This window comes from Nannobrachium achirus (genome assembly GCF_963921795.1).
Source record: "Nannobrachium achirus genome assembly, contig: SCAFFOLD_134, whole genome shotgun sequence".
Classification (NCBI taxonomy): Eukaryota; Metazoa; Chordata; class Actinopteri; order Myctophiformes; family Myctophidae; genus Nannobrachium; species Nannobrachium achirus.
This window is the reverse complement of record NW_027664553.1, coordinates 86,536-111,661: the sequence shown is the minus strand read 5'-3', so window position 1 is coordinate 111,661 and position 25,126 is coordinate 86,536. Positions and strand designations below refer to the sequence as shown.

Here is a 25,126-nt window from a genome sequence, read left to right as displayed (position 1 = left end):
GCTTGGTACCCTAGACATGATTCAATGTTGTGGCCCTGGGCTTGGTACCCTAGACATAATTCAATGTTGTGGCCCTGGGCTTGGTACCCTGGACATGATTCAATGTTGTGGCCCTGGGCTTGGTACCCTGGACATAATTCAATGTTGTGGCCCTGGGCTTGGTACCCTAGACATAATTCGGCCCTTGGGGAAAACTAATTGGGGAACCCTGCTGTGTGTATACTGTTGTTATATTCAGTTCAAAGTAGAATTACATAAATATACATATACATATTAAATGCATGCAGATATAGTCAGACATTGAAAATAGAATGAATAACAAAAGGACTGCTAATTGCTCCCTCCAACCTCCACTCCATAGTATGGGCAGTCCATAGTCTGCATATACACAAAGCTGCTAGGAACGTCACAGAAATGAATGAAACCAAGATCCACTTGTCCAAGTACATTTTTAATTAACTTGTCCTGCACAACAGGACAAGCCGTAATGCCATGCCCTGATCTATGTTCCATTGGTTCTAGTCTTTCCTCAGGTTCCGTGGCTGTTGCAAGCAGGTGGAAAGAAATGCACTAGAAAGGTACCTTGTTGGTCTCAGTTGTTGTACTCCTCTGCTACCCAATGCTGTGTCTTGTTCTGTCAAATTCATCAGATATTGTACTCGTCAGAAGCCATAACTGCATGTTTAATCCTCACCTAGCCCATGCAGTCATCTTCAGTCTCCAAGGCATATGCGCCTTGATCACTGTCTTAGCTAATGGTGCTCCAAGATGAGAGACTGCTTGATGAAGTGGAAGCATGTGCCGATTCCCACCAGTGCCATAATGATCTCCTTCATCCACAGTGCTTGTAAATATGGGGTGTAGTATAGCAGTTATGCAAAGCAGACAACAACGCTCTGGGGTCCGCTCATAATTCCGACATCCCACTATTCCGACCATTAGGTTAGTGAAGGTTAGGGTTAGAGATAGGCTTAGTTATAATGCAGTCAGTACATGCACCATGTGTCAGCCTCCTCAATCCTATTCAAATGTCTGGGATCTCTACTCCACCCGCCGCCTATTTCATCATCAGAGACAACAGAGAAGACAATGGTAAATGGTAAATGGACTGCATTTACAGTATATAGCGCTTTTCTCCAAAGCGCTTTACAATTTATTTCACATTCACCCATTAACATACATATTCACACATACATTCACACACCATGCAAGGTTTCAACCTGCTCATCTGGAGCAGTCAGGGATTCAGTGTCTTGCTCAAGGACACTTCGAAACATAACAAGGAAGAGCCGGGAATTGACCCTGGAACCTTCAAATTCTACCTACTGAGCCACTGTTGCCCGACAAAGGCTTGATTGGACACCATATTCCAAACACACAGCTGAAGAGCTGTTTGTTCTCTTCAGACACCCAGAATTTGTAAAGTTGCTGAGGGATGGGTGTGTCTGTCAGCTCTGTTGTCTCTGATGATGAGGAGCTCCCTGCAAAAGGGGCTGGGGGTGAAGAGATCCCAGACCTCTTGAACTAGGAGGCTGACACCAAGCTGTTGGTACATGTGGAGTCAACTGGCCCCAATATAACTATACCTATCCACATAGGCGATTCTAGCCTCTTCTATCAGGGGTGCAAGACAGACCAAGTACTTCTATCACTTCATGCACGAAAAAAGTCGCTTTTTAGCGTTTTTTTTCTGTTGTTTTAACGCGTTTTGGCAGTTTATTTTTTACCCAAATGTAACACAATATAAACAAAAAAAAGTGGAAAACAGGTGCTTCTTTTTCTAGACACCATGAGCAAATTCATTTACTTATATTTTGCAGGCAGAGGCAGCACAGGACAGGACAGGACATATAAATCCAAACATCAAGTTAATCATCAAGCAATCAAGCAATCATCCTTATTACACAATGAACTGCAGCCTCCGGTTTTTGGCACTTGCATACTGATCAATTATTTGCTGCAGTTTAATTTCGTGTTCTTTCTCAATCTGTAAAATGCCTATATGGTGTTAATCTCACAGACCACCCATAGTGCCTGCCAAGTCTGCCAAGTTAACAACAGAAATACTTCCCCTCCTCTCTTTTTGCGCACATTTTACACTGTTTTATTTAATAATTATAAAATAATGTTACATTACAAAAAAATGTAAAAAAAAAAAAAAAAAAAAAAAAAATGGCCGCCTGGTGGCCAGGGGGTGCAAGTTAAAATCGCCTATGCCTATCCATAACCCTAATCTAATGGACGGAATAATGGGATGCCAGGATTATGAGCGGACCCCAGAGAGTTGTTGCAGTATGGCACTAGGGGTGCACTATGGCACATGCTTACACAGCATCAAGCAGTCTCTCATATTGGAGCACCATTATCTAAGACAGTGATCAAGGCATATTATGCCTTGGAGCCTGGAGATGACTGCATGTTCCAGGTGGGGATTAAACATTATGACAGAGTACAATATCTAACAAACTTTGGTGAGGTAAAGACCTTGGCAGAACAAGACACAGCATTGGTAGCAGAGTAGTACAGTACAACTGCTTAGACCAACAAGGCACTTTCCTAGTGTATTCCTTGCCACTTGCTTGCAACAGCCAAGGAACCAGAGGAAAGACTAGAACCAATGGAACATAGATGGATGGAAGGAACACACAACTTTAGTACACTCCTGCCATGTCTGAAGCGTGACACTCCATGATATTGCTGCCGTGCTGGTGGAGTTCTGTGCATCATATTTTGCCATGGAACAATGGCAAATCCATCCTGTAAAAACGCATCATACTAACTTGCATCGCAATACACAATTGCAATACGGTGCAATACGGTGGAAATTGTTATTTAATTTTTTGTGTGTTTTTTGTTGTGTGATTTTATTTGTCACTTTTATTTGTAAACAGTCTTATTTGCTCATTTAAACACCTATTTAAAATCCCCCTTTAAAGTTAAATGGGGATGTTTACTTGTATTTCTCAATAGCATGTTGTTTGTTGTACACACAACAAACTATTATGAACAAATACAATAAAAGTTGCTAGTAAAGAACAAATTTGTTTTTGAAAAATGGCATTGACATTGATATTTCAAAGACAAGATGATCCTTAATGGTCAAAACAATATCAGAAATGAATTATACATGTCAGAATTAGTTGATTTGAAAAATTTGAAAAAAAAAAAAAAAAAAAAAACGGAATCCGTGTGACGTCACACGGATCAACTCTCAGAACAGCACTGTTCTGAGAAAGCTTTTCATCTCTGTCTTCCCAAAACCAGAGAAAGACACAATGGTCAGAAATAGGACTTTGTGAGGATAGAAGGTGCCAGTGGGACCCCAAAAAAAGGTAATAGAAAAAGTGAAAATTCATGGTGTAGGTCCTTTGAGGAGGTGTTATACTTATAGGAGGGTTAGAGGAGATGTTATACTTATAGGAGGTGTAAGGAGGTGTTATACTTATAGGAGGGTTAGAGGAGGTGTTATACTTATAGGAGGGTTAGAGGAGGTTCTATACTTACAGGAGGTATAGGAGGTGCTCTTGTCCCTCCAGGTCTCCTTTAAGGAGGTGAACTCCTGCTGGGCCAGTCTCAGTCTCTGCTCCTTCACCTGGAAAAGTATTGTAGTTAGGTATGAATAAGATAGGTATAGTAGGTATATTTGTAAGTTAGGTATGAATAAGTAGTAAGGTATGTAGTTAGGTCTCCTTTAAGGAGGTGAACTCCTGCTGAGCTAGTCTCAGTCTCTGCTCCTTCACCTGGAAAAGTATTGTAGTTAGGTATGAATAAGATAGGTATAGTAGGTATATTTGTAAGTTAGGTATGAATAAGTAGTAAGGTATGTAGTTAGGTCTCCTTTAAGGAGGTGAACTCCTGCTGAGCTAGTCTCAGTCTCTGCTCCTTCACCTGGAAAAGTATTGTAGTTAGGTATGAATAAGATAGGTATAGTAGGTATATTTGTAAGTTAGGTATGAATAAGTAGTAAGGTATGTAGTTAGGTCTCCTTTAAGGAGGTGAACTCCTGCTGAGCTAGTCTCAGTCTCTGCTCCTTCACCTGGAAAAGTATTGTAGTTAGGTATGAATAAGATAGGTATAGTAGGTATATTTGTAAGTTAGGTATGAATAAGTAGTAAGGTATGTAGTTAGGTCTCCTTTAAGGAGGTGAACTCCTGCTGAGCTAGTCTCAGTCTCTGCTCCTTCACCTGGAAAAGTATTGTAGTTAGGTATGAATAAGATAGGTATAGTAGGTATATTTGTAAGTTAGGTATGAATAAGTAGTAAGGTATGTAGTTAGGTCTCCTTTAAGGAGGTGAACTCCTGCTGAGCTAGTCTCAGTCTCTGCTCCTTCACCTGGAAAAGTATTGTAGTTAGGTATGAATAAGATAGGTATAGTAGGTATATTTGTAAGTTAGGTATGAATAAGTAGTAAGGTATGTAGTTAGGTCTCCTTTAAGGAGGTGAACTCCTGCTGAGCTAGTCTCAGTCTCTGCTCCTTCACCTGGAAAAGTATTGTAGTTAGGTATGAATAAGATAGGTATAGTAGGTATATTTGTAAGTTAGGTATGAATAAGTAGTAAGGTATGTAGTTAGGTCTCCTTTAAGGAGGTGAACTCCTGCTGAGCTAGTCTCAGTCTCTGCTCCTTCACCTGGAAAAGTATTGTAGTTAGGTATGAATAAGATAGGTATAGTAGGTATATTTGTAAGTTAGGTATGAATAAGTAGTAAGGTATGTAGTTAGGTCTCCTTTAAGGAGGTGAACTCCTGCTGAGCTAGTCTCAGTCTCTGCTCCTTCACCTGGAAAAGTATTGTAGTTAGGTATGAATAAGATAGGTATAGTAGGTATATTTGTAAGTTAGGTATGAATAAGTAGTAAGGTATGTAGTTAGGTCTCCTTTAAGGAGGTGAACTCCTGCTGAGCTAGTCTCAGTCTCTGCTCCTTCACCTGGAAAAGTATTGTAGTTAGGTATGAATAAGATAGGTATAGTAGGTATATTTGTAAGTTAGGTATGAATAAGTAGTAAGGTATGTAGTTAGGTCTCCTTTAAGGAGGTGAACTCCTGCTGAGCTAGTCTCAGTCTCTGCTCCTTCACCTGGAAAAGTATTGTAGTTAGGTATGAATAAGATAGGTATAGTAGGTATATTTGTAAGTTAGGTATGAATAAGTAGTAAGGTATGTAGTTAGGTCTCCTTTAAGGAGGTGAACTCCTGCTGAGCTAGTCTCAGTCTCTGCTCCTTCACCTGGAAAAGTATTGTAGTTAGGTATGAATAAGATAGGTATAGTAGGTATATTTGTAAGTTAGGTATGAATAAGTAGTAAGGTATGTAGTTAGGTCTCCTTTAAGGAGGTGAACTCCTGCTGAGCTAGTCTCAGTCTCTGCTCCTTCACCTGGAAAAGTATTGTAGTTAGGTATGAATAAGATAGGTATAGTAGGTATATTTGTAAGTTAGGTATGAATAAGTAGTAAGGTATGTAGTTAGGTCTCCTTTAAGGAGGTGAACTCCTGCTGAGCTAGTCTCAGTCTCTGCTCCTTCACCTGGAAAAGTATTGTAGTTAGGTATGAATAAGTAGTAAGGTATGTAGTTAGGTCTCCTTTAAGGAGGTGAACTCCTGCTGAGCTAGTCTCAGTCTCTGCTCCTTCACCTGGAAAAGTATTGTAGTTAGGTATGAATAAGATAGGTATAGTAGGTATATTTGTAAGTTAGGTATGAATAAGTAGTAAGGTATGTAGTTAGGTCTCCTTTAAGGAGGTGAACTCCTGCTGAGCTAGTCTCAGTCTCTGCTCCTTCACCTGGAAAAGTATTGTAGTTAGGTATGAATAAGATAGGTATAGTAGGTATATTTGTAAGTTAGGTATGAATAAGTAGTAAGGTATGTAGTTAGGTCTCCTTTAAGGAGGTGAACTCCTGCTGAGCTAGTCTCAGTCTCTGCTCCTTCACCTGGAAAAGTATTGTAGTTAGGTATGAATAAGATAGGTATAGTAGGTATATTTGTAAGTTAGGTATGAATAAGTAGTAAGGTATGTAGTTAGGTCTCCTTTAAGGAGGTGAACTCCTGCTGAGCTAGTCTCAGTCTCTGCTCCTTCACCTGGAAAAGTATTGTAGTTAGGTATGAATAAGATAGGTATAGTAGGTATATTTGTAAGTTAGGTATGAATAAGTAGTAAGGTATGTAGTTAGGTCTCCTTTAAGGAGGTGAACTCCTGCTGAGCTAGTCTCAGTCTCTGCTCCTTCACCTGGAAAAGTATTGTAGTTAGGTATGAATAAGATAGGTATAGTAAGTATATTTGTAAGTTAGGTATGAATAAGTAGTAAGGTATGTAGTTAGGTCTCCTTTAAGGAGGTGAACTCCTGCTGAGCTAGTCTCAGTCTCTGCTCCTTCACCTGGAAAAGTATTGTAGTTAGGTATGAATAAGATAGGTATAGTAGGTATATTTGTAAGTTAGGTATGAATAAGTAGTAAGGTATGTAGTTAGGTCTCCTTTAAGGAGGTGAACTCCTGCTGAGCTAGTCTCAGTCTCTGCTCCTTCACCTGGAAAAGTATTGTAGTTAGGTATGAATAAGATAGGTATAGTAGGTATATTTGTAAGTTAGGTATGAATAAGTAGTAAGGTATGTAGTTAGGTCTCCTTTAAGGAGGTGAACTCCTGCTGAGCTAGTCCCAGTCTCTGCTCCTTCACCTGGAAAAGTATTGTAGTTAGGTATGAATAAGATAGGTATAGTAGGTATATTTGTAAGTTAGGTATGAATAAGTAGTAAGGTATGTAGTTAGGTCTCCTTTAAGGAGGTGAACTCCTGCTGAGCTAGTCTCAGTCTCTGCTCCTTCACCTGGAAAAGTATTGTAGTTAGGTATGAATAAGATAGGTATAGTAGGTATATTTGTAAGTTAGGTATGAATAAGTAGTAAGGTATGTAGTTAGGTCTCCTTTAAGGAGGTGAACTCCTGCTGAGCTAGTCTCAGTCTCTGCTCCTTCACCTGGAAAAGTATTGTAGTTAGGTATGAATAAGATAGGTATAGTAGGTATATTTGTAAGTTAGGTATGAATAAGTAGTAAGGTATGTAGTTAGGTCTCATTTAAGGAGGTGAACTCCTGCTGAGCTAGTCTCAGTCTCTGCTCCTTCACCTGGAAAAGTATTGTAGTTAGGTATGAATAAGATAGGTATAGTAGGTATATTTGTAAGTTAGGTATGAATAAGTAGTAAGGTATGTAGTTAGGTCTCCTTTAAGGAGGTGAACTCCTGCTGAGCTAGTCTCAGTCTCTGCTCCTTCACCTGGAAAAGTATTGTAGTTAGGTATGAATAAGATAGGTATAGTAGGTATATTTGTAAGTTAGGTATGAATAAGTAGTAAGGTATGTAGTTAGGTCTCCTTTAAGGAGGTGAACTCCTGCTGAGCTAGTCTCAGTCTCTGCTCCTTCACCTGGAAAAGTATTGTAGTTAGGTATGAATAAGTAGTAAGGTATGTAGTTAGGTCTCCTTTAAGGAGGTGAACTCCTGCTGAGCTAGTCTCAGTCTCTGCTCCTTCACCTGGAAAAGTATTGTAGTTAGGTATGAATAAGATAGGTATAGTAGGTATATTTGTAAGTTAGGTATGAATAAGTAGTAAGGTATGTAGTTAGGTCTCCTTTAAGGAGGTGAACTCCTGCTGAGCTAGTCTCAGTCTCTGCTCCTTCACCTGGAAAAGTATTGTAGTTAGGTATGAATAAGATAGGTATAGTAGGTATATTTGTAAGTTAGGTATGAATAAGTAGTAAGGTATGTAGTTAGGTCTCCTTTAAGGAGGTGAACTCCTGCTGAGCTAGTCTCAGTCTCTGCTCCTTCACCTGGAAAAGTATTGTAGTTAGGTATGAATAAGATAGGTATAGTAGGTATATTTGTAAGTTAGGTATGAATAAGTAGTAAGGTATGTAGTTAGGTCTCCTTTAAGGAGGTGAACTCCTGCTGAGCTAGTCTCAGTCTCTGCTCCTTCACCTGGAAAAGTATTGTAGTTAGGTATGAATAAGATAGGTATAGTAGGTATATTTGTAAGTTAGGTATGAATAAGTAGTAAGGTATGTAGTTAGGTCTCCTTTAAGGAGGTGAACTCCTGCTGAGCTAGTCTCAGTCTCTGCTCCTTCACCTGGAAAAGTATTGTAGTTAGGTATGAATAAGATAGGTATAGTAGGTATATTTGTAAGTTAGGTATGAATAAGTAGTAAGGTATGTAGTTAGGTCTCCTTTAAGGAGGTGAACTCCTGCTGAGCTAGTCTCAGTCTCTGCTCCTTCACCTGGAAAAGTATTGTAGTTAGGTATGAATAAGATAGGTATAGTAGGTATATTTGTAAGTTAGGTATGAATAAGTAGTAAGGTATGTAGTTAGGTCTCCTTTAAGGAGGTGAACTCCTGCTGAGCTAGTCTCAGTCTCTGCTCCTTCACCTGGAAAAGTATTGTAGTTAGGTATGAATAAGATAGGTATAGTAGGTATATTTGTAAGTTAGGTATGAATAAGTAGTAAGGTATGTAGTTAGGTCTCCTTTAAGGAGGTGAACTCCTGCTGAGCTAGTCTCAGTCTCTGCTCCTTCACCTGGAAAAGTATTGTAGTTAGGTATGAATAAGATAGGTATAGTAGGTATATTTGTAAGTTAGGTATGAATAAGTAGTAAGGTATGTAGTTAGGTCTCCTTTAAGGAGGTGAACTCCTGCTGAGCTAGTCTCAGTCTCTGCTCCTTCACCTGGAAAAGTATTGTAGTTAGGTATGAATAAGATAGGTATAGTAGGTATATTTGTAAGTTAGGTATGAATAAGTAGTAAGGTATGTAGTTAGGTCTCCTTTAAGGAGGTGAACTCCTGCTGAGCTAGTCTCAGTCTCTGCTCCTTCACCTGGAAAAGTATTGTAGTTAGGTATGAATAAGATAGGTATAGTAGGTATATTTGTAAGTTAGGTATGAATAAGTAGTAAGGTATGTAGTTAGGTCTCCTTTAAGGAGTCTCAGTCTCTGCTCCTTCACCTGGAAAAGTTCCCTCTGAGCAGACAGCGCCTCCTGTGCCACCTCCAGGTACTGCCGGAGCATCACCTCCTGCTCCCTCTGCCACTGGGCGCGGGGGTCCTCCAACTGGGTGCTCTCTGGGGGCAAAGGTCATGGTGGTCCTCTTAACTCAACATCTGACTCAATTATTAGTGATTCATTGATTTATTCATTTAGTTTCATTATCGTTTGTGTTTATTTATTATGTGTCCATCTGGCCAGCCAGCCAGCCAGCCAGCCAGCCAGCCAGTCAGCCAGTGTGTATAGTATATACTTACTAGAGTTGTGGTCCACATAGTACACTCCCAACACAGGGTTAGTATAGTGTACATATTAAGGGGTTAAGGTCTAGTAGTGTATATATATATATTAGACCCTCCAGAAAAACGCGGGCAAAAATCCTTGATTATGCAGGCTAAAATCCTTGATTTTGCGGGCAAAAATCCTTGATTATGCGGTGAATTATGCTGGGTTTTTGTGTGAATTTATGCGATGACAATGCGAAACTATGCGAAATATGCGGGAACTTGTGAAAGTTGCGATTAAATGCGAAATATGCGGGAACTTAAAAAACATATTTATAGCCTATGTACAGTATATATACATATTATAATAAAAATTGATAACTACCAGTAAGACTCCATACAAATATCACAACCTCCACCTCTCACGTCATACGGGCAGCCATAGTTACACCTGGAATGTTGAATCTCCATATATGGAGATAACCTAAGCATCACACAAAGTCTGACCTCACCAGCCCCTACTTGGGCATGGACGACTTATATCTCCATTATACGGAGATGGCCATATATGGAGATACGATGACATCACAGAGTCCACAGCTGATGATGTGGCGTGATGTCATACAATACACAAACAAGCCCGCAGGGCAAAGGTGTGACGTGTGACGTGTGACGTGTGACGGACGGACGGACGGACGGACGGTGGAGGTTTTGATAGTAAACTGCGACCTGACGGCCGCAATTAATTAAACCACTTTAATATACAGTACACTGGCTATTTGGAAATAGACAATCTACAAGCTCAGAACATCACGAAGTAGTCATCAAAGTAGTCAAAACACAAATTTAAGGGTCCTTGAGTGAATTGAGCAGTGTTGGGTAACGCACGTTAGTAATATAACGCATATTACTAATATATTACCGAAATGCGGTAACGACTAATATAACGCCCTACTAAAAAAAACATCGGTAATATAATGCAGTAATGACAACTTATTTACAGCATTACTTTCCGCGTTACCGGCCAAAGTGAAGGTGCTTTTTTTATTTTCTTTGTATTTCCTATTTTTGTATCCATCCACAATGCGAAGCGTCCAACAGCAGCACCGCCAGCGCCAGAAAACTACAAAGCCCATTGACACCTGCGACCATTATTTCCTGTTGGCGCGCTGTGCGGTCCTGCCGGTACATCAAACAACAAACAACAACATTAGCAGCAAGCAGCATCAAGTCAGAATGGAGTCGGAATCGGATGAAATATTGGTTGATGAGGAGATCCAGGTCCAGGAGAATGAGCCCGAGCCGGAGCCCGAGCCGGTTGGAGACCCAGGGTCAACGTTTTCAGGATGGGTGTATTCACATTATTTCGAGTTCATTAAACAAAAGGATGAGAAGAACATTGCAGTTAAGTGTAAACTCTGCGATGCGGGGCCAGGGAGGAAGACGAAGGTTCTCTCTACGTCGATAAAAAGCACAAGTAACCTAAAGAAACACCTGGAAACGGTTCACCCTCACACTAAACTAACTGAGAAAAGAAAGGCAGATGGCAGCGGCGGCGCACCGAATCTTAAGCAACAAAAACTCGATTTCTCTCTCCGGGTTGAACGGCTGGAAGTCAAAGAAGTGAGGAGGCTCGTAGCGGAGTATGTTGAGGATATGAAGCCTCTGTCAACAGTAGAATCTCCAGCTTTTCGAAAGCTTGTCAGCAAAATCCCTGTCAAAACTGCTAAGGTAAGATGTCGTTTACAATTATAGCTATGATTTCTATATTAATTAATTAAATTCAATAATCAATACCTACCAGTGCATGCAGAGGCCAATACACAGCCTGCTATTGCCCTCGCCTAGGCGCCTATATAACGCTGATTCATTAAGCTATATGCCTATTTCAAAATCATATTATTAATACAATATTTTCTATACATTTTCAGCCTTTCGTCCCACCAGACAGAAAGACATTTGCCAAAGAGCTGGCGGCGGCATATGCTTTAATGGAGAAGGAATTAAAGAAAACACTGGAGGAGCAGCTATACGTTTCAACAACAGCAGACATATGGAGTGCCAATAATAAGAGTTTCATGGGGGTGACCGTTCACTGGATCGACCCTCGTACATTGAAAAGAGAGAAGGCAGCGATAGCTTGTAAACGATTCCGAGGTCGCCACACCTATGATGCAATTACAACTGAGCTGGAGGACATTTTCTCTAAATATGGACTGAACATTAGTAAAGTGACTGCTTGTGTGACGGACAACGGCAGTAACTTTGTGAAGGCTTTCAAAGAGAATCAACAGCAGCAGCAAGCTGCAGCCGCTGCTGCTCCATCTTCAGACGAAGATGAGGAGCTCCTCGACGAGCACAACGATGAAGGCGAGGTAACCTTTACAGATCTCCATAGTATATTAACCGCAGCCATGAATGATGATGCCCAACCTGGTCTATTTGCATTGCCTACCCACTATAGATGTGCAGCACATACACTTAATTTAATTGCCAACAATGAGGTTGATAAATGGCTGTCATCTAATTCAGAATCGAGGGCTGTGTATCGCAGTGCTACGGCCAAATGTTCCGCGTTGTGGTCAAGAACCAGCCGCTCCTCTACAGCATCAGAGTCCCTGGAGGAGCTCAGTACTCGGAAGCTGATTGTCCCCACAGTGACACGGTGGAACTCATTCCACGATGCATATTCACGGATCACAGCAATGCCTCTCGCTGACATCCAAGATCTCAGCAGAGAGCTTCAGATTAAATGTATGAACGACAGGGAATACCTGTTTCTCAAGGAATATTGTGCTGTTTTGAAGCCCTTCACAGTCGCACTTGACATTCTGCAGGGTGAGAACACTTGTTATTATGGGACGCTTCAGCCAACGCTAGAGATACTAATGGACAGAACCATGGCATTGAAAAATGGCCTATCGCAAATGACCGCCGGACTGCCCGAGGCAATAGTGGGTGCAATTCGAGTTCGATTTGGGGGGATTCTCGACTCCAAAGATGCGCTGCTGGCCGCTGTCTCTCTGCCCAAATTCAAATTGCGCTGGGTTAAAGAAGAGGCGAGAAGAGATCAGATTAAGCTGTTGCTCACTACGGAGTGTCGCAAACTTGAGCCTGCACCCAACAATAATCCGACGCCTGCTGTTGCTGCTGCTAGTGAGGAGGAGGATGACTTCTTTTCCTTTGAGGAAGGACCCAAGGGTGAGAGCGCCGCTATGTCTGTGGAAACCGAGGTAATTACTTATCTGAACAGCGCCACAACGATGGAACACCTGCACCAGTTTAATAGAATAAAACAAATTTCAATCCGTTACAACGCGCCAACAGCATCCAGTGCACCGGTAGAAAGGCTGTTCAGTCTTGGCAGTCTTATACTCACCCCAAAACGAAATCGTCTCGGTGACCGACGCTTCGAACAGCTTCTTCTGATGCGTTTTAACAGGTACTATACTGTTATGGATTAGGCTCCAGAGTCTATCAAGGAAGGCTGGAAGGCTATGCCTTACGTTGTTTCATTTATTTGTCATTTGTTAATTTAGTCTAGGACTAGTAGCCTATATTTATTTTATTTTGAGTCTGCCTACATAATGTGAATAGGACATGGTCATTGTTGTTTCCCTAAAATCTGATCTGTGAACTGTCCTTATTGTGTCCTTGTTGGACTGAAATGAGCCATAGACAGTCACATAGTAGGCCTAATAATGGTTTGGTTTTCGTTTGTTCAGTTTTGCTCAGTTTGACAAATAAGGCCAGTGCTGGCCGTAGAGAGGCCTCCAATCCGAGCGAGCGCACGTTTATTTTAATTGTTGTGGGGGTCCGTGCCCTTCTTCAGTAGGTCTAATATTGTTTAATGTGTATAAAGATTTTTTTGTTTGTTTTTATTTGTTTTATTTTATTAGGCTGTGTTTTAAGCTGCAATTGAGCCTAAATGGGACTATTTCGTTGGGTCTTACTCTTAAAGCCAATAGGCATGCTCTTTGTGTGTCATTGTTAAAAATGTATGCATGCCTTGTTCTTGAGTGTAATTGCACTATTTCGTTGGCTTATAAAGCCAGTAACCTTTATTTCATTGTTGAAAACATGTCAAGGCCTTGTTCTCATGAACCTGCTAGCTTTTTTCGTTTATACCGTAGGCTAACAAGTGTTTTGTTTACAATGTGTTTGTTCATTAAGTGTGCCTGCTATGCAATAGCAGAACACTTATTGTAATCCGCCATACTTAAGTCAGTCAGTAAGTAATGTTCTTGCAAATTTCTGCTCGTAATAACTGCCGCACAATTTACGCCACCGCCGCAATATATACATCAAAACGTGCGGCTCGGCCGGGAATGGTGTGCTATTACTTTTCTTTCCGATCCGCGTTACCATTGCGACGTAATTCGCAAAAAACGACGCCAAAAAACCCCATTGACTTAGAATGGGGGAAACTTCGGCACGTAATAACTGCCGCACAATTTACGCCACCCCCGCAATATATACATCAAAATGTGCGGCTCGGCCGGGAATGGTGTGCTATTACTTTTCTTTCCGATCCGCGATACGATTGCGATGTAATTCGCAAAAAACGACGCCCAAAAACCCCATTGACTTAGAATGGGGGACTCCGAAAAAAAACCAGAAACCTTGGCGCCACATAACTCTGCCATACTTTTGCCTAGCAACGTGATTTAAACTTTAAAATGCACACACAACTTTGGTCTTTTTCCGGCCAATAGGGATGAGCTGTAATTGATTAAGCCCCGCCCCCTCTGTAACAGGAAGTGTCCTTCGCCAAACAGGAAGTGCCTCTATAACTCATGAACCGTTTGTCGTACAGACTCGCGGCTGGTATCATAATTCTTTTTTTTTCTCAATTTTTTTTTCTCAAATTTTTTTTCTCAATTTTTTTTTCTCAAAATTATTTTTTTCTCAAAAAAAATTTTTTTCTCAAATTTTTTTTTTCTCAAATTTTTTTCTCAATTTTTTTTTTCTCAATTTTTTTTTTCTCAATTTTTTTTTCTCAACATTTTTTTTTTCTCAACATTTTTTTTCTCAAAAATTTTTTTTTCAGGCCGGGAATGGTGTGCTATTACTTTTCTTTCCGATCCGCGATACGATTGCGATGTAATTCGCAAAAAACGACGTCCAAAAACCCCATTGACTTAGAATGGGGGACTCCGAAAAAAACCCAGAAACCTTGGCGCCACATAACTCTGCCATACTTTTGCCTAGCAACGTGATTTAAACTTTAAAATGCACACACAACTTTGGTCTTTTTCCGGCCAATAGGGATGAGCTGTAATTGATTAAGCCCCGCCCCCTCTGTAACAGGAAGTGTCCTTCGCCAAACAGGAAGTGCCTCTATAACTCATGAACCGTTTGTCGTACAGACTCGCGGCTGGTATCATAATTCTTTTTTTTTCTCAATTTTTTTTTTCTCAAATTTTTTTTCTCAATTTTTTTTTCTCAAAATTATTTTTTTCTCAAAAAAAATTTTTTTCTCAAATTTTTTTTTTTCTCAATTTTTTTTTCTCAATTTTTTTTTTCTCAATTTTTTTTTTCTCAACATTTTTTTTTTCTCAACATTTTTTTTCTCAAAATTTTTTTTTTCTCAATTTTTTTTTTCTTAAATTTTTTTTTCTCAAATTTTTTTTTCTCAAATTTTTTTTTCTCAATTTTTTTTTCTCAATTTTTTTTCTCAAAAAAATTTTTTTCCTCAAATTTTTTTTTTCTCAAAAAACTTTTTTTTTCTCACAAAACAATTTTTTTCTCACAAAACAATTTTTTCTCAAAAAAACTGTCGTTAAAGTGCGACCCGTGATAACGGCCAAAAATGCGCCAAAACGCCACTAATTAGTCGAAATGGCTGTGGGTGGTGTCATATGAAGAACCATAATGTTAAAGCTTATGCAAAAAATGCTAATGTTAAAAAATGTAACGCTAATGCTAACAACAACCGCTACACAAGGTTGCACAGACTTAGCGAGCTGCAGGCACACTTAAAATTTCTTGGAAATTTTCTTTTCTAGTTCATTATAATGACCGATGTCTTACAGCTAATATGTAGCCCATGTGTTTGTATTTTCCACATGACTGAAATGGTCCACTTGAAGAAAGCACCTTAAACAGCAATTTAATTTGCATTATATGCTGCTGCTCATGCAGATCTTGTTCTGTGGACTTTAATAAAAAAGGCATAGAGGTTTGTATCTTGTTGTCAAACTTGTCATGTCATTATAGGCCACATTTAAGAAGGTATAGGTCTATTGTGTTTCATATGAAAAAACAGACAAAATATAAAATAAAATAATAAAAAATATAAAATATAATAATAAAATATCTAGATAATTATTTGTTCAATTTGAGCTTTTTTTTTTTTTTTTACCAAAAAGTAATAAGTAAAGTAATATTAATATATTACTCCTCCTCGGGGGGTAATATGTAACGAAAAATATTACTTTAAAATCAAGGTAATATGTAATCAGTCTATATTACTAAAAAAAGTAACGCTACCCAACACTGGAATTGAGAAATGCAAAACAGACTTTTTTGACTGCCTTTCATTATTTTCAAGGCAAAAAAGCAAACCTCTGTCAAATATCTGCAATTTAATTACCTTAATGGGCTACACCAAGGCAAAAATAATTACCCTATGGCCTATGCGATTGCTAAGGATACAGCTCACTGCTAAAGCAAAACTCTGGTTTATTTATGTGGTTTTGCTCTCTCTAAAGGGATTTAAGGGATTAAAATGTTATGCATTCAATTGCTGTTCCTATCCATCCATGGAATACTGCGTGCTACTTTTTTTCGGAGAGGTGCTCGTTTGCTTTAAACGGCAACGACGCAACGTTTCAAACGGAGTACAATGGAGACCTCAAAACAAGTAGGATAAACTTCAATTTGTCGTTTCTTGAAGTTTGAGGAGCGAGGAAGAGTGTGTTATTCTAGCGTCACGTTGGCGAGGGCCAACGCTCATACCGTATAGCCTACATTATGCCTGCATCTCTCTCTCTGTCTGCCTGCAGTTCTCACGGTGCAGCGTGCACGCAATCGCACGGCACACACACACACACACACACACACACACACACACACACAGAGAGAGAGGAGCCACGTGTTTCTCAGCGCATCATTGTTTTGCTTCTGTTTTGTGTCTGAACGTGATTGAATGGTGAAGCATGACTAGGATTTTATGCGAAAAAGTGCGGGGATTGTGAAATCAAGCGATGCCCGCATATTTCGCATATTTTCCGCGGAAATATGCGAAATATGCGGTGAATATGCGGGGATTGTGAAATCATGCGAGCCCCCGCATAATCAGCGGCATTTATTGATTATTGCGGGAAATTCTGCGATCGCATAAACGCGTTTTTCTGGAGGGTGTAATATATATATATATATATAGTGTATAGTGCGTAGTGCGTAGTGTATATTGTGTAGCGTGTAGTGTATAGTGTGTAGTGTATGGTGTATAGTGTATAGTGTGTAGTGTATAGTGTATAGTGTATAGTGTGTAGTGTGTAGTGTGTAGTGTATAGTGTGTAGTGTGTAGTGTATAGTGTGTAGTGTATGGTGTATAGTGTATAGTGTGTAGTGTGTAGTGTGTAGTGTATAGTGTATAGTGTATCGTATATCGTATATCTTACTAGAGTTGTGGTCCACATAGTAAGCTCCCACCCCAGGGTAGTATAGTGTACATAGTAAGGAGTTAAGGTCTAGTAGTGTGTATATATATATAGTGTATAGTGTAGTGTATAGTGTATAGTGTATCGTATATCTTACTAGAGTTGTGGTCCACATAGTAAGCTCCCACCCCAGGGTAGTATAGTGTACATAGTAAGGAGTTAAGGTCTAGTAGTGTATAAATATAGTGTATAGTGTGTAGTGTATAGTGTAGTGTATAGTGTAGTGTATAGTGTATCTTACTAGAGTTGTGGTCCACATAGTAAGCTCCCACCCCAGGGTAGTATAGTGTACATAGTAAGGAGTTAAGGTCTAGTAGTGTATAAATATAGTGTATAGTGTGTAGTGTATAGTGTAGTGTATAGTGTAGTGTATCGTATATCTTACTAGAGTTGTGGTCCACATAGTAAGCTCCCACCCCAGGGTAGTATAGTGTACATAGTAAGGAGTTAAGGTCTAGTAGTGTATAAATATAGTGTATAGTGTGTAGTGTATAGTGTAGTGTATAGTGTAGTGTATCGTATATCTTACTAGAGTTGTGGTCCACATAGTAAGCTCCCACCCCAGGGTAGTATAGTGTACATAGTAAGGAGTTAAGGTCTAGTAGTGTATAAATATAGTGTATAGTGTGTAGTGTATAGTGTAGTGTATAGTATATCTTACTAGAGTTGTGGTCCACATAGTAAGCTCCCACCCCAGGGTAGTATAGTGTACATAGTAAGGAGTTAAGGTCTAGTAGTGTATAAATATAGTGTATAGTGTGTAGTGTATAGTGTAGTGTATAGTATATCTTACTAGAGTTGTGGTCCACATAGTAAGCTCCCACCCCAGGGTAGTATAGTGTACATAGTAAGGAGTTAAGGTCTAGTAGTGTATAAATATAGTGTATAGTGTGTAGTGTATAGTGTTGTGTATCGTATATCTTACTAGAGTTGTGGTCCACATAGTAAGCTCCCACCCCAGGGTAGTATAGTGTACATAGTAAGGAGTTAAGGTATAGTAGTGTATAAATATAGTGTATAGTGTATAGTGTATAGTGTGTAGTGTATCGTATATCTTACTAGAGTTGTGGTCCACATAGTAAGCTCCCACCCCAGGGTGGAACACTTCCTCCCAGCCCACAGGAAGTTCATCTCCGATACAGTCTGCGAACGTCAGGGGCTTGGTCTGCCTGCACACACACACATTGATTGATTGATTGATTGATTGAAGAATTTATTAGAAGTTTGCAATAGAAAAAAGTACAGTTTCATGACAGTACAAATCACTGGTACAAGGTCAACTAAAAGGAGATCCTAGAAAGCAGAGGCTTATTTCCACAGGAACCACACTTTAAGTATCTCATATAACATTGAAAGACAGACGGATAGAACATAGTACTTTATCTAGGATAATATCAGTTTCAAAAGCATAACATCAAATACAAAGGCAGAAAAAAAGAAAAAAGGGGGGGGGGGGCATGGGGGCTTAGTCTATTTACAAGTCAAAGGTAGCAGCTGTCTGAAGGTGACTTTTCATACCAATTTTGAAGGAGGCTAGGGATTTGCTCTCCTTTAGGGCTTGTGGAAGGGCGTTCCACATGTTGATGTTGTAGCAGGAGAACGAGTTAGAGCCTTGTTGCGACCGTCAGGGAGCAGTTTACTATGAAAACCTCCACCGGCCGTCCGTCCGTCCGTCCGTCACACCTTTGTGACCATCAACAAACGTCACACCTTTGTTGATGTTTAAATCGAAGAGTCTTGGTCAAATACTTCTGTTGGTTTCTGCACTGATCATTTATACAATTCAGCTGTGTTTGCTCGTGTCATCATGATGAGGTCATAAATCAGCCATGCCCAAATATAGATTTTACGGGTTTACATGCTTACTCAGTTATTCGTTATGTGAAAGTCCTATGACGTCTATGATATCTGACATCATCATACATACATTCCCTTTTATGCCCATAAATGGAGATCCCCTCTGTAGAACCAGCCACTGACATCACTGTAATGTCAGGGGAACCAAATCCCTTTTATGCCCATATATGGAGATCCCTGTGATGCCAGGGGAACCAAATCCCTTTTATGCCCATATATGGAGATATGGAGATCCCCGTGTTGCCAGGGTAACCAAATCCATTTTATGCCCATATATGGAGATCCCTGTGATGCCAGGGGAACCAAATCCCTTTTACGCCCATATATGGAGATCCCTTATGTCATCAATATTAAGCCCATATCTGTGAATATCTTTGGGTACCAGATGTCTCCATATATGGTTAAATGGTCCGATATACATCACTGGCCAGAAGACCAAGAAATGGTGCAACCTCGCCCTTTGCTTTTCTCCCTATAGGCATCTTACTGGTAGGTAGTTTAATGAGGAATGCAGTATGGTGGTAGGTAGGTAGTTATGGCCTTTGATGTAAGATTTTCACTTTCTAGGATAACTATATTTGCTATTCCCAGATGATGCCCTTTTTGTCATTGAGCCAGGTGCAGATCTTGTTAAGTTCACAGTTAAGGGCCTTTTCAACCTGCGATATGTCTCTGCCTGAGACTAGGAGAGCCGAGTCATCCGCGAACAGAAACAGATTGCAATCACAAGCAGATGACATGTCGTTTACGTATATTAAGAACAACAGTGGTCCTAGTATACTCCCTTGAGGTACTCCACAGTTTACTGGGAGGGGGGGGGGGGGGACAGGGTTCCCTTGACTTCCAGCAGCTGTTCCCTCCCCACCAAGTAAGAGTGCATCCTGGTATTGGTATTAAATTACTAGTAACTGGTGTACTGACCATGGTATTAAACTACTAGTAACTGGTGTAGTGACCATGGTATTAAACTACTAGTAACTGGTGTACTGACCATGGTATTAAACTACTAGTAACTGGTGTACTGACCATGGTATTAAACTACCAGTAACTGGTGTACTGACCATGGTATTAAACTACTCGTAACTGGTGTACTGACCATGGTATTAAACTACTCGTAACTGGTGTACTGACCATGGTATTAAACTACTAGTAACTGGTGTACTGACCATGGTATTAAACTACCAGTAACTGGTGTACTGACCATGGTATTAATCTACTAGTAACTGGTGTACTGACCATGGTATTAAACTACTAGTAACTGGTGTACTGACCATGGTATTAAACTACTAGTAACTGGTGTACTGACCATGGTATTAAACTAATAGTAACTGGTGTACTGACCATGGTATTAAACTAATAGTAACTGGTGTACTGACCATGGTATTAAACTACTAGTAACTGGTGTACTGACCATGGTATTAAATTACTAGTAACTGGTGTACTGACCATGGTATTAAACTACTAGTAACTGGTGTACTGACCATGGTATTAAACTACTAGTAACTGGTGTACTGACCATGGTATTAAACTACTAGTAACTGGTGTACTGACCATGGTATTAAACTACTAGTAACTGGTGTACTGACCATGGTATTAAATTACTAGTAACTGGTGTACTGACCATGGTATTAAACTACTAGTAACTGGTGTACTGACCATGGTATTAAACTACTAGTAACTGGTGTACTGACCATGGTATTAAACTACTAGTAACTGGTGTACTGACCATGCCATTAAACTACTAGTAACTGGTGTACTGACCATGGTTCGGGTTAACCCTAACCCTATAATAGAAATATATTTATTGCGACCGTATGTCGCAGTTACTTGCACTCCTATACTATCCAAACCTCCACTGGCTGTCAGTCCCTCCGTCAGTCCGTCAGTCCGTCTGTCAGTCACACGCAGTGTTGCCAGACGTACGATAATTATCGTATTTGTACGATAATTTGACCCTCTGTACGATGTACGATCAATAATTCCAAAAATGCCCAAATGTACGATAATTTCGGCATATCATCAAAAAGAGCGTGAATTCACTATTTTCCCTGGCTGCTGATCTGGGATCTGGTTTGGCTTCTCAAAATAAGCCAGGAAATCAGTCAATCTGACCCTAGATCTGTACTTGGAGGCATTAAAAACACCGGTTTCATCTTTCCAGACCAGTTTCAGGCTTTTATTTGTGTAAGCTCCAAGAAGTTGCCTGCCTCCACACAGCATATCTGATGCGTTTTTGTCACGCAGGAGTCTAAAACGAGGTCGTTTCTTACACTAAAGACGCATTTTTTGGTGAAATTACGTTTTTACGCGAGTGATTTCTCTTTTTTGGCCATGTACGATAGTTTCATGTCAAATACGATAATTCTGAGCCTCCGGTACGATAATTCAACATTTCCCATCTGGTAACACTGGTCACACGTCACGCGTCACACTTTTGCCCTGCTCATATCTCCGCAACCGTTGCCCCGATCCATGCCATTTTGCACACACACTCCTTGCCTGCCAAACTACAACCTCCAAGGACCCCCGGAGCTTCAGGGACCCCCAGGTCCCTGGGGGACCCCCAGGTGTAAAAAATCACCAAATGTGCAAAAATGACCAAATGACCACCCCAACGGGGCTGCTCACGGGGAATTCCCGGGGACCACCGACTCCTGGTGCTCCAGAACGGATGCAAAAGTGGTGGTGCCCCCAGTGGAGGACCCCCTGCCACTGCAGCGCACATAAAATGCCGTAACTCGGGCTAGGAGCGACCGGGAGAGCCGGGGCCGGTACCTATTCGTCCGCCCCCGCCCCTCATTTTTCACATGGCCCTCTTCTAGCGCCACCATGAGGCTGATTCTTGCAAAACACATTTTTGGACACTGCTCCTAGAATTTTTGCCCTGAAATCACTCAAATCGGTACACAGTATGTCTACACTCATGTCATCAACTTGGATCTGTCCCATATAGCGCCACCTTCAGGCCGATTTTTTAAAACACATTTTTGGACACTGCTCCTACAATTTTTGCCCTAAAATCACGCAAATCGCTACACAGTATGTCTACACTCATCTCATCAACATGGATCTGTCCCATATAGCTCCACCTTCAGGCCGAAATTTTTAAACACATTTTTGGACACTGCTCCTACCGATTTTGCTCTAAAATCACACAAATCGGTACACAGTATGTCTACACTAATGTCATCAACATGGACCTGTCCCATATAGCGCCACCATCAGGCCGATTTTTTCAAACACATTTTTGGACACTGCTCCTACAGATTTTGCCCTAAAATCACGCAAATCGCACAGTATCTCTACAGTCATGTAATCAAAACGCATCTGTCCCATCTAGCGCCACCATCAGGACGATTTTGGTACAACAAATTTTTGGCCAGCAGTACCACAGGCTGACCACCTTCATGCCACGCCCCATCGATGAAGACATTAGTTCAAAAGTATTCCAGACCAAGTACTGAGTGCATAAATTAACATAACCTTTCAGAGGTTTGACATTTCTGTATTATAAATCTACTAGTCTGTTCAATAGTCAGTACTACACCAAACCTCCCCCCCCCCGTAGTAACCACGACAACCTGTCCAAATCCTCTCATCAACACACACACGCTCTCACACTCGCTCTCTCTCTCTCTCTCACACACACACACACACACACACACACACACACACACACACACACACACACACACACACACACACACACACACACACACACACACACACACACACAGACACAGGACTGTGGGGGTGAAACTGAACTGGATCTGGTTTCAACTGAATAATTAAACACTCACAGAAGACCCCCCCCCCCCTGAATTTGTACGAGTAAGACTCCCTAATCAATATATTAATCATAACCAGTAAGACTCCCTAATCAATGTATTAATCATAATAATAACCAGTAAGACTCCCTAATCAATATATTAATCATAATAATAACCAGTAAGACTCCCTAATCAATATATTAATCACCAGTAAGACTCCCTAATCGGGAGATAAGCGACCGTTGGTCGCTTATCTCCACAAATAGGCCAAAAGTTTGTTTTACCAATTATTACACTCTATGTGAACATTTACATCAACAAATCCCAAGTACTATGCAGAACGACCCATTTCAAGTTTTTAATGTACAACAATATTTAGAAAATAGGTCTACAAGCTCACAATGCTACGCATTGTCCTCGTCCCTTATATTCCCATAGGTTATATGGAGATCTCAGTGTTTGTCAGTCCTTGTTCATTTATGCCCATATATGGACATCTCTATATCTACTGTAACAGTCCTTGTCCCTTTATGCCCGGAGATCTCTTAACTGTAAGTCCTTGTCCCTTTTATGCCCATATATGGATATTCCTGATGTCATCAGTATATGAACATATATGGGCTTTCTGATATGCCCATATATGGAGATCTCTTAACTGTAAGCCCTTGTCCCTTTTATGCCCATATATGGATATCCCTGATGTCATCCGTATATGCCCATATATGGGCTTTCTAATATGCCCATATATGGAGATCTCTGTATCTCCATATATGGGTATAAAAGGATACTTCAGGTCTGACATCAGGTTTGTTTATATTGGGTTGCTAGGTTTGACATCACAAACTCCATGGGCCATCTGACCTAGAAATCTATATTTGGGCATAGATGACTCATCGTGACCTCATCATGATTTCAATCGCTATAAAAGGACTCTCAGTGACATACACTCTCCACAGATAAAGCAGTCAACCAGCCTACCAGTCAACCCATTCTTTGATTACTTTGTACAACTAGATTAACTTTTCAATGGCATCCCCACTGGAATTGACCAAAATGTACGACAGACAATGCCGGTCTTATACCAGGAAAGAAGCATTTCTTCGACTCAGACCTTATCGCCAGGGTTGGCTTATAGCAGCTGTCGGTAGATAATGCCGGTCTTATATAAGGGTCATTTGTGTACGGTGTGATTTGCCATGGTTACTCATTGAAGTTGAATCTCCATATATGGAGATAACCTACGCATCACACTAAGTCTGACCTCACCAGCCCATATTTGGGCATGAGCAACTTATGTCTCCATATATGGAGATATGATGACATCACACAGTCCTCAGCCGATGATGTGGCGTGATGTCATACAATACACAAACAAGCCCAGATATGAGCAGGGCAAAGGTGTGACGTGTGACGTGTGACCGACCGACCGACCGACCGACGGACGGCCGGTGGAGGTTTTGATTGCGACCGTCAGGGAGCAGTTTACTACCAGTAAGACTCCCTAATCGGATCACAACCTCCACCTCTCACGTCATACGGGTAGCCATAGTTACACCTGGAATGTTGAATCTCCATATATGGAGATAACCTACGCATCACACAAAGTCTGACCTCACCAGCCCATACTTGGGCATGGACGACTTATATCTCCATATACGGAGATGGCCATATATGGAGATACGATGACATCACAGAGTCCACAGCTGATGATGTGGCGTGATGTCATACAATACACAAACAAGCCCTATATAAAGGGGCAATTCTCACCAGGGAAGAGAGCATTGCCTGGAATGTTGAATCTCCATATATGGAGATAACCTACGCATCACACAAAGTCTGACCTCACCAGCCCATACTTGGGCATGGACGACTTATATCTCCATATACGGAGATGGCCATATATGGAGATACGATGACATCACAGAGTCCACAGCTGATGATGTGGCGTGATGTCATACAATAAACAAACAAGCCCTATATACTGATGCGATACGATGACATCACAGAGTCCACAGCTGATGATGTGGCGTGATGTCATACAATAAACAAACAAGCCCTATATACTGATGCGGAGATATGAGCAGGGCAAAGGTGTGACGTGTGACGTGTGACCGACCGACCGACCGACCGACCGACGGACCGACGGCCGGTGGAGGTTTTCATAGTAAACTGCTCCCTGACGGTCGCAATAAGCGACCGTTGGTCGCTTATCTCCACAAACAATATGTCAAAATCGTCTAGGAAGGATGGTGTGAGTCATGCTGGCAGTATGACATCACACCGTACACAAATGACCCTTATATAAGACCGGCATTATCTACCGACAGATTAGTAACAAGATGTCAAAATCGTTGAAGGTTGAATCTCCAGATATGGAGATAACCAACACATCCCTCCATATATGGAGATAACCGACGAATCTCACTAAGTCTGACCTCACAAGCCCCATATTTGGACACGAACAACATATAACTCCATATATAGAGTCATATATGATACTACTGATTGCGACTTTTATGCCCAATTGCCCATATATGGAGATATCATCAGCCATGCCCTTTTATGCCCATATATGGAGATATCATCTGTCTGTCACTTCTATG

General features: G+C 40.7%; 1 protein-coding gene across 1 annotated transcript in view; it reads right to left on the bottom strand.

The window, feature by feature from the left end:
* The window catches only part of wwc1 (WW and C2 domain containing 1), a 101,501-nt gene that overhangs the window by 65,422 nt on the left and 10,953 nt on the right, over nt 1-25,126 (bottom strand). The window contains exons 2-4 of the mRNA XM_080755238.1: nt 17,956-18,061; nt 8,967-9,082; nt 3,505-3,592 (exon numbers count right to left, since the gene is read on the bottom strand). Coding sequence (XP_080611364.1) covers nt 3,505-3,592; nt 8,967-9,082; nt 17,956-18,061 — 310 coding nt within the window. The remainder of the gene's footprint in view (nt 1-3,504; nt 3,593-8,966; nt 9,083-17,955; nt 18,062-25,126) is intronic.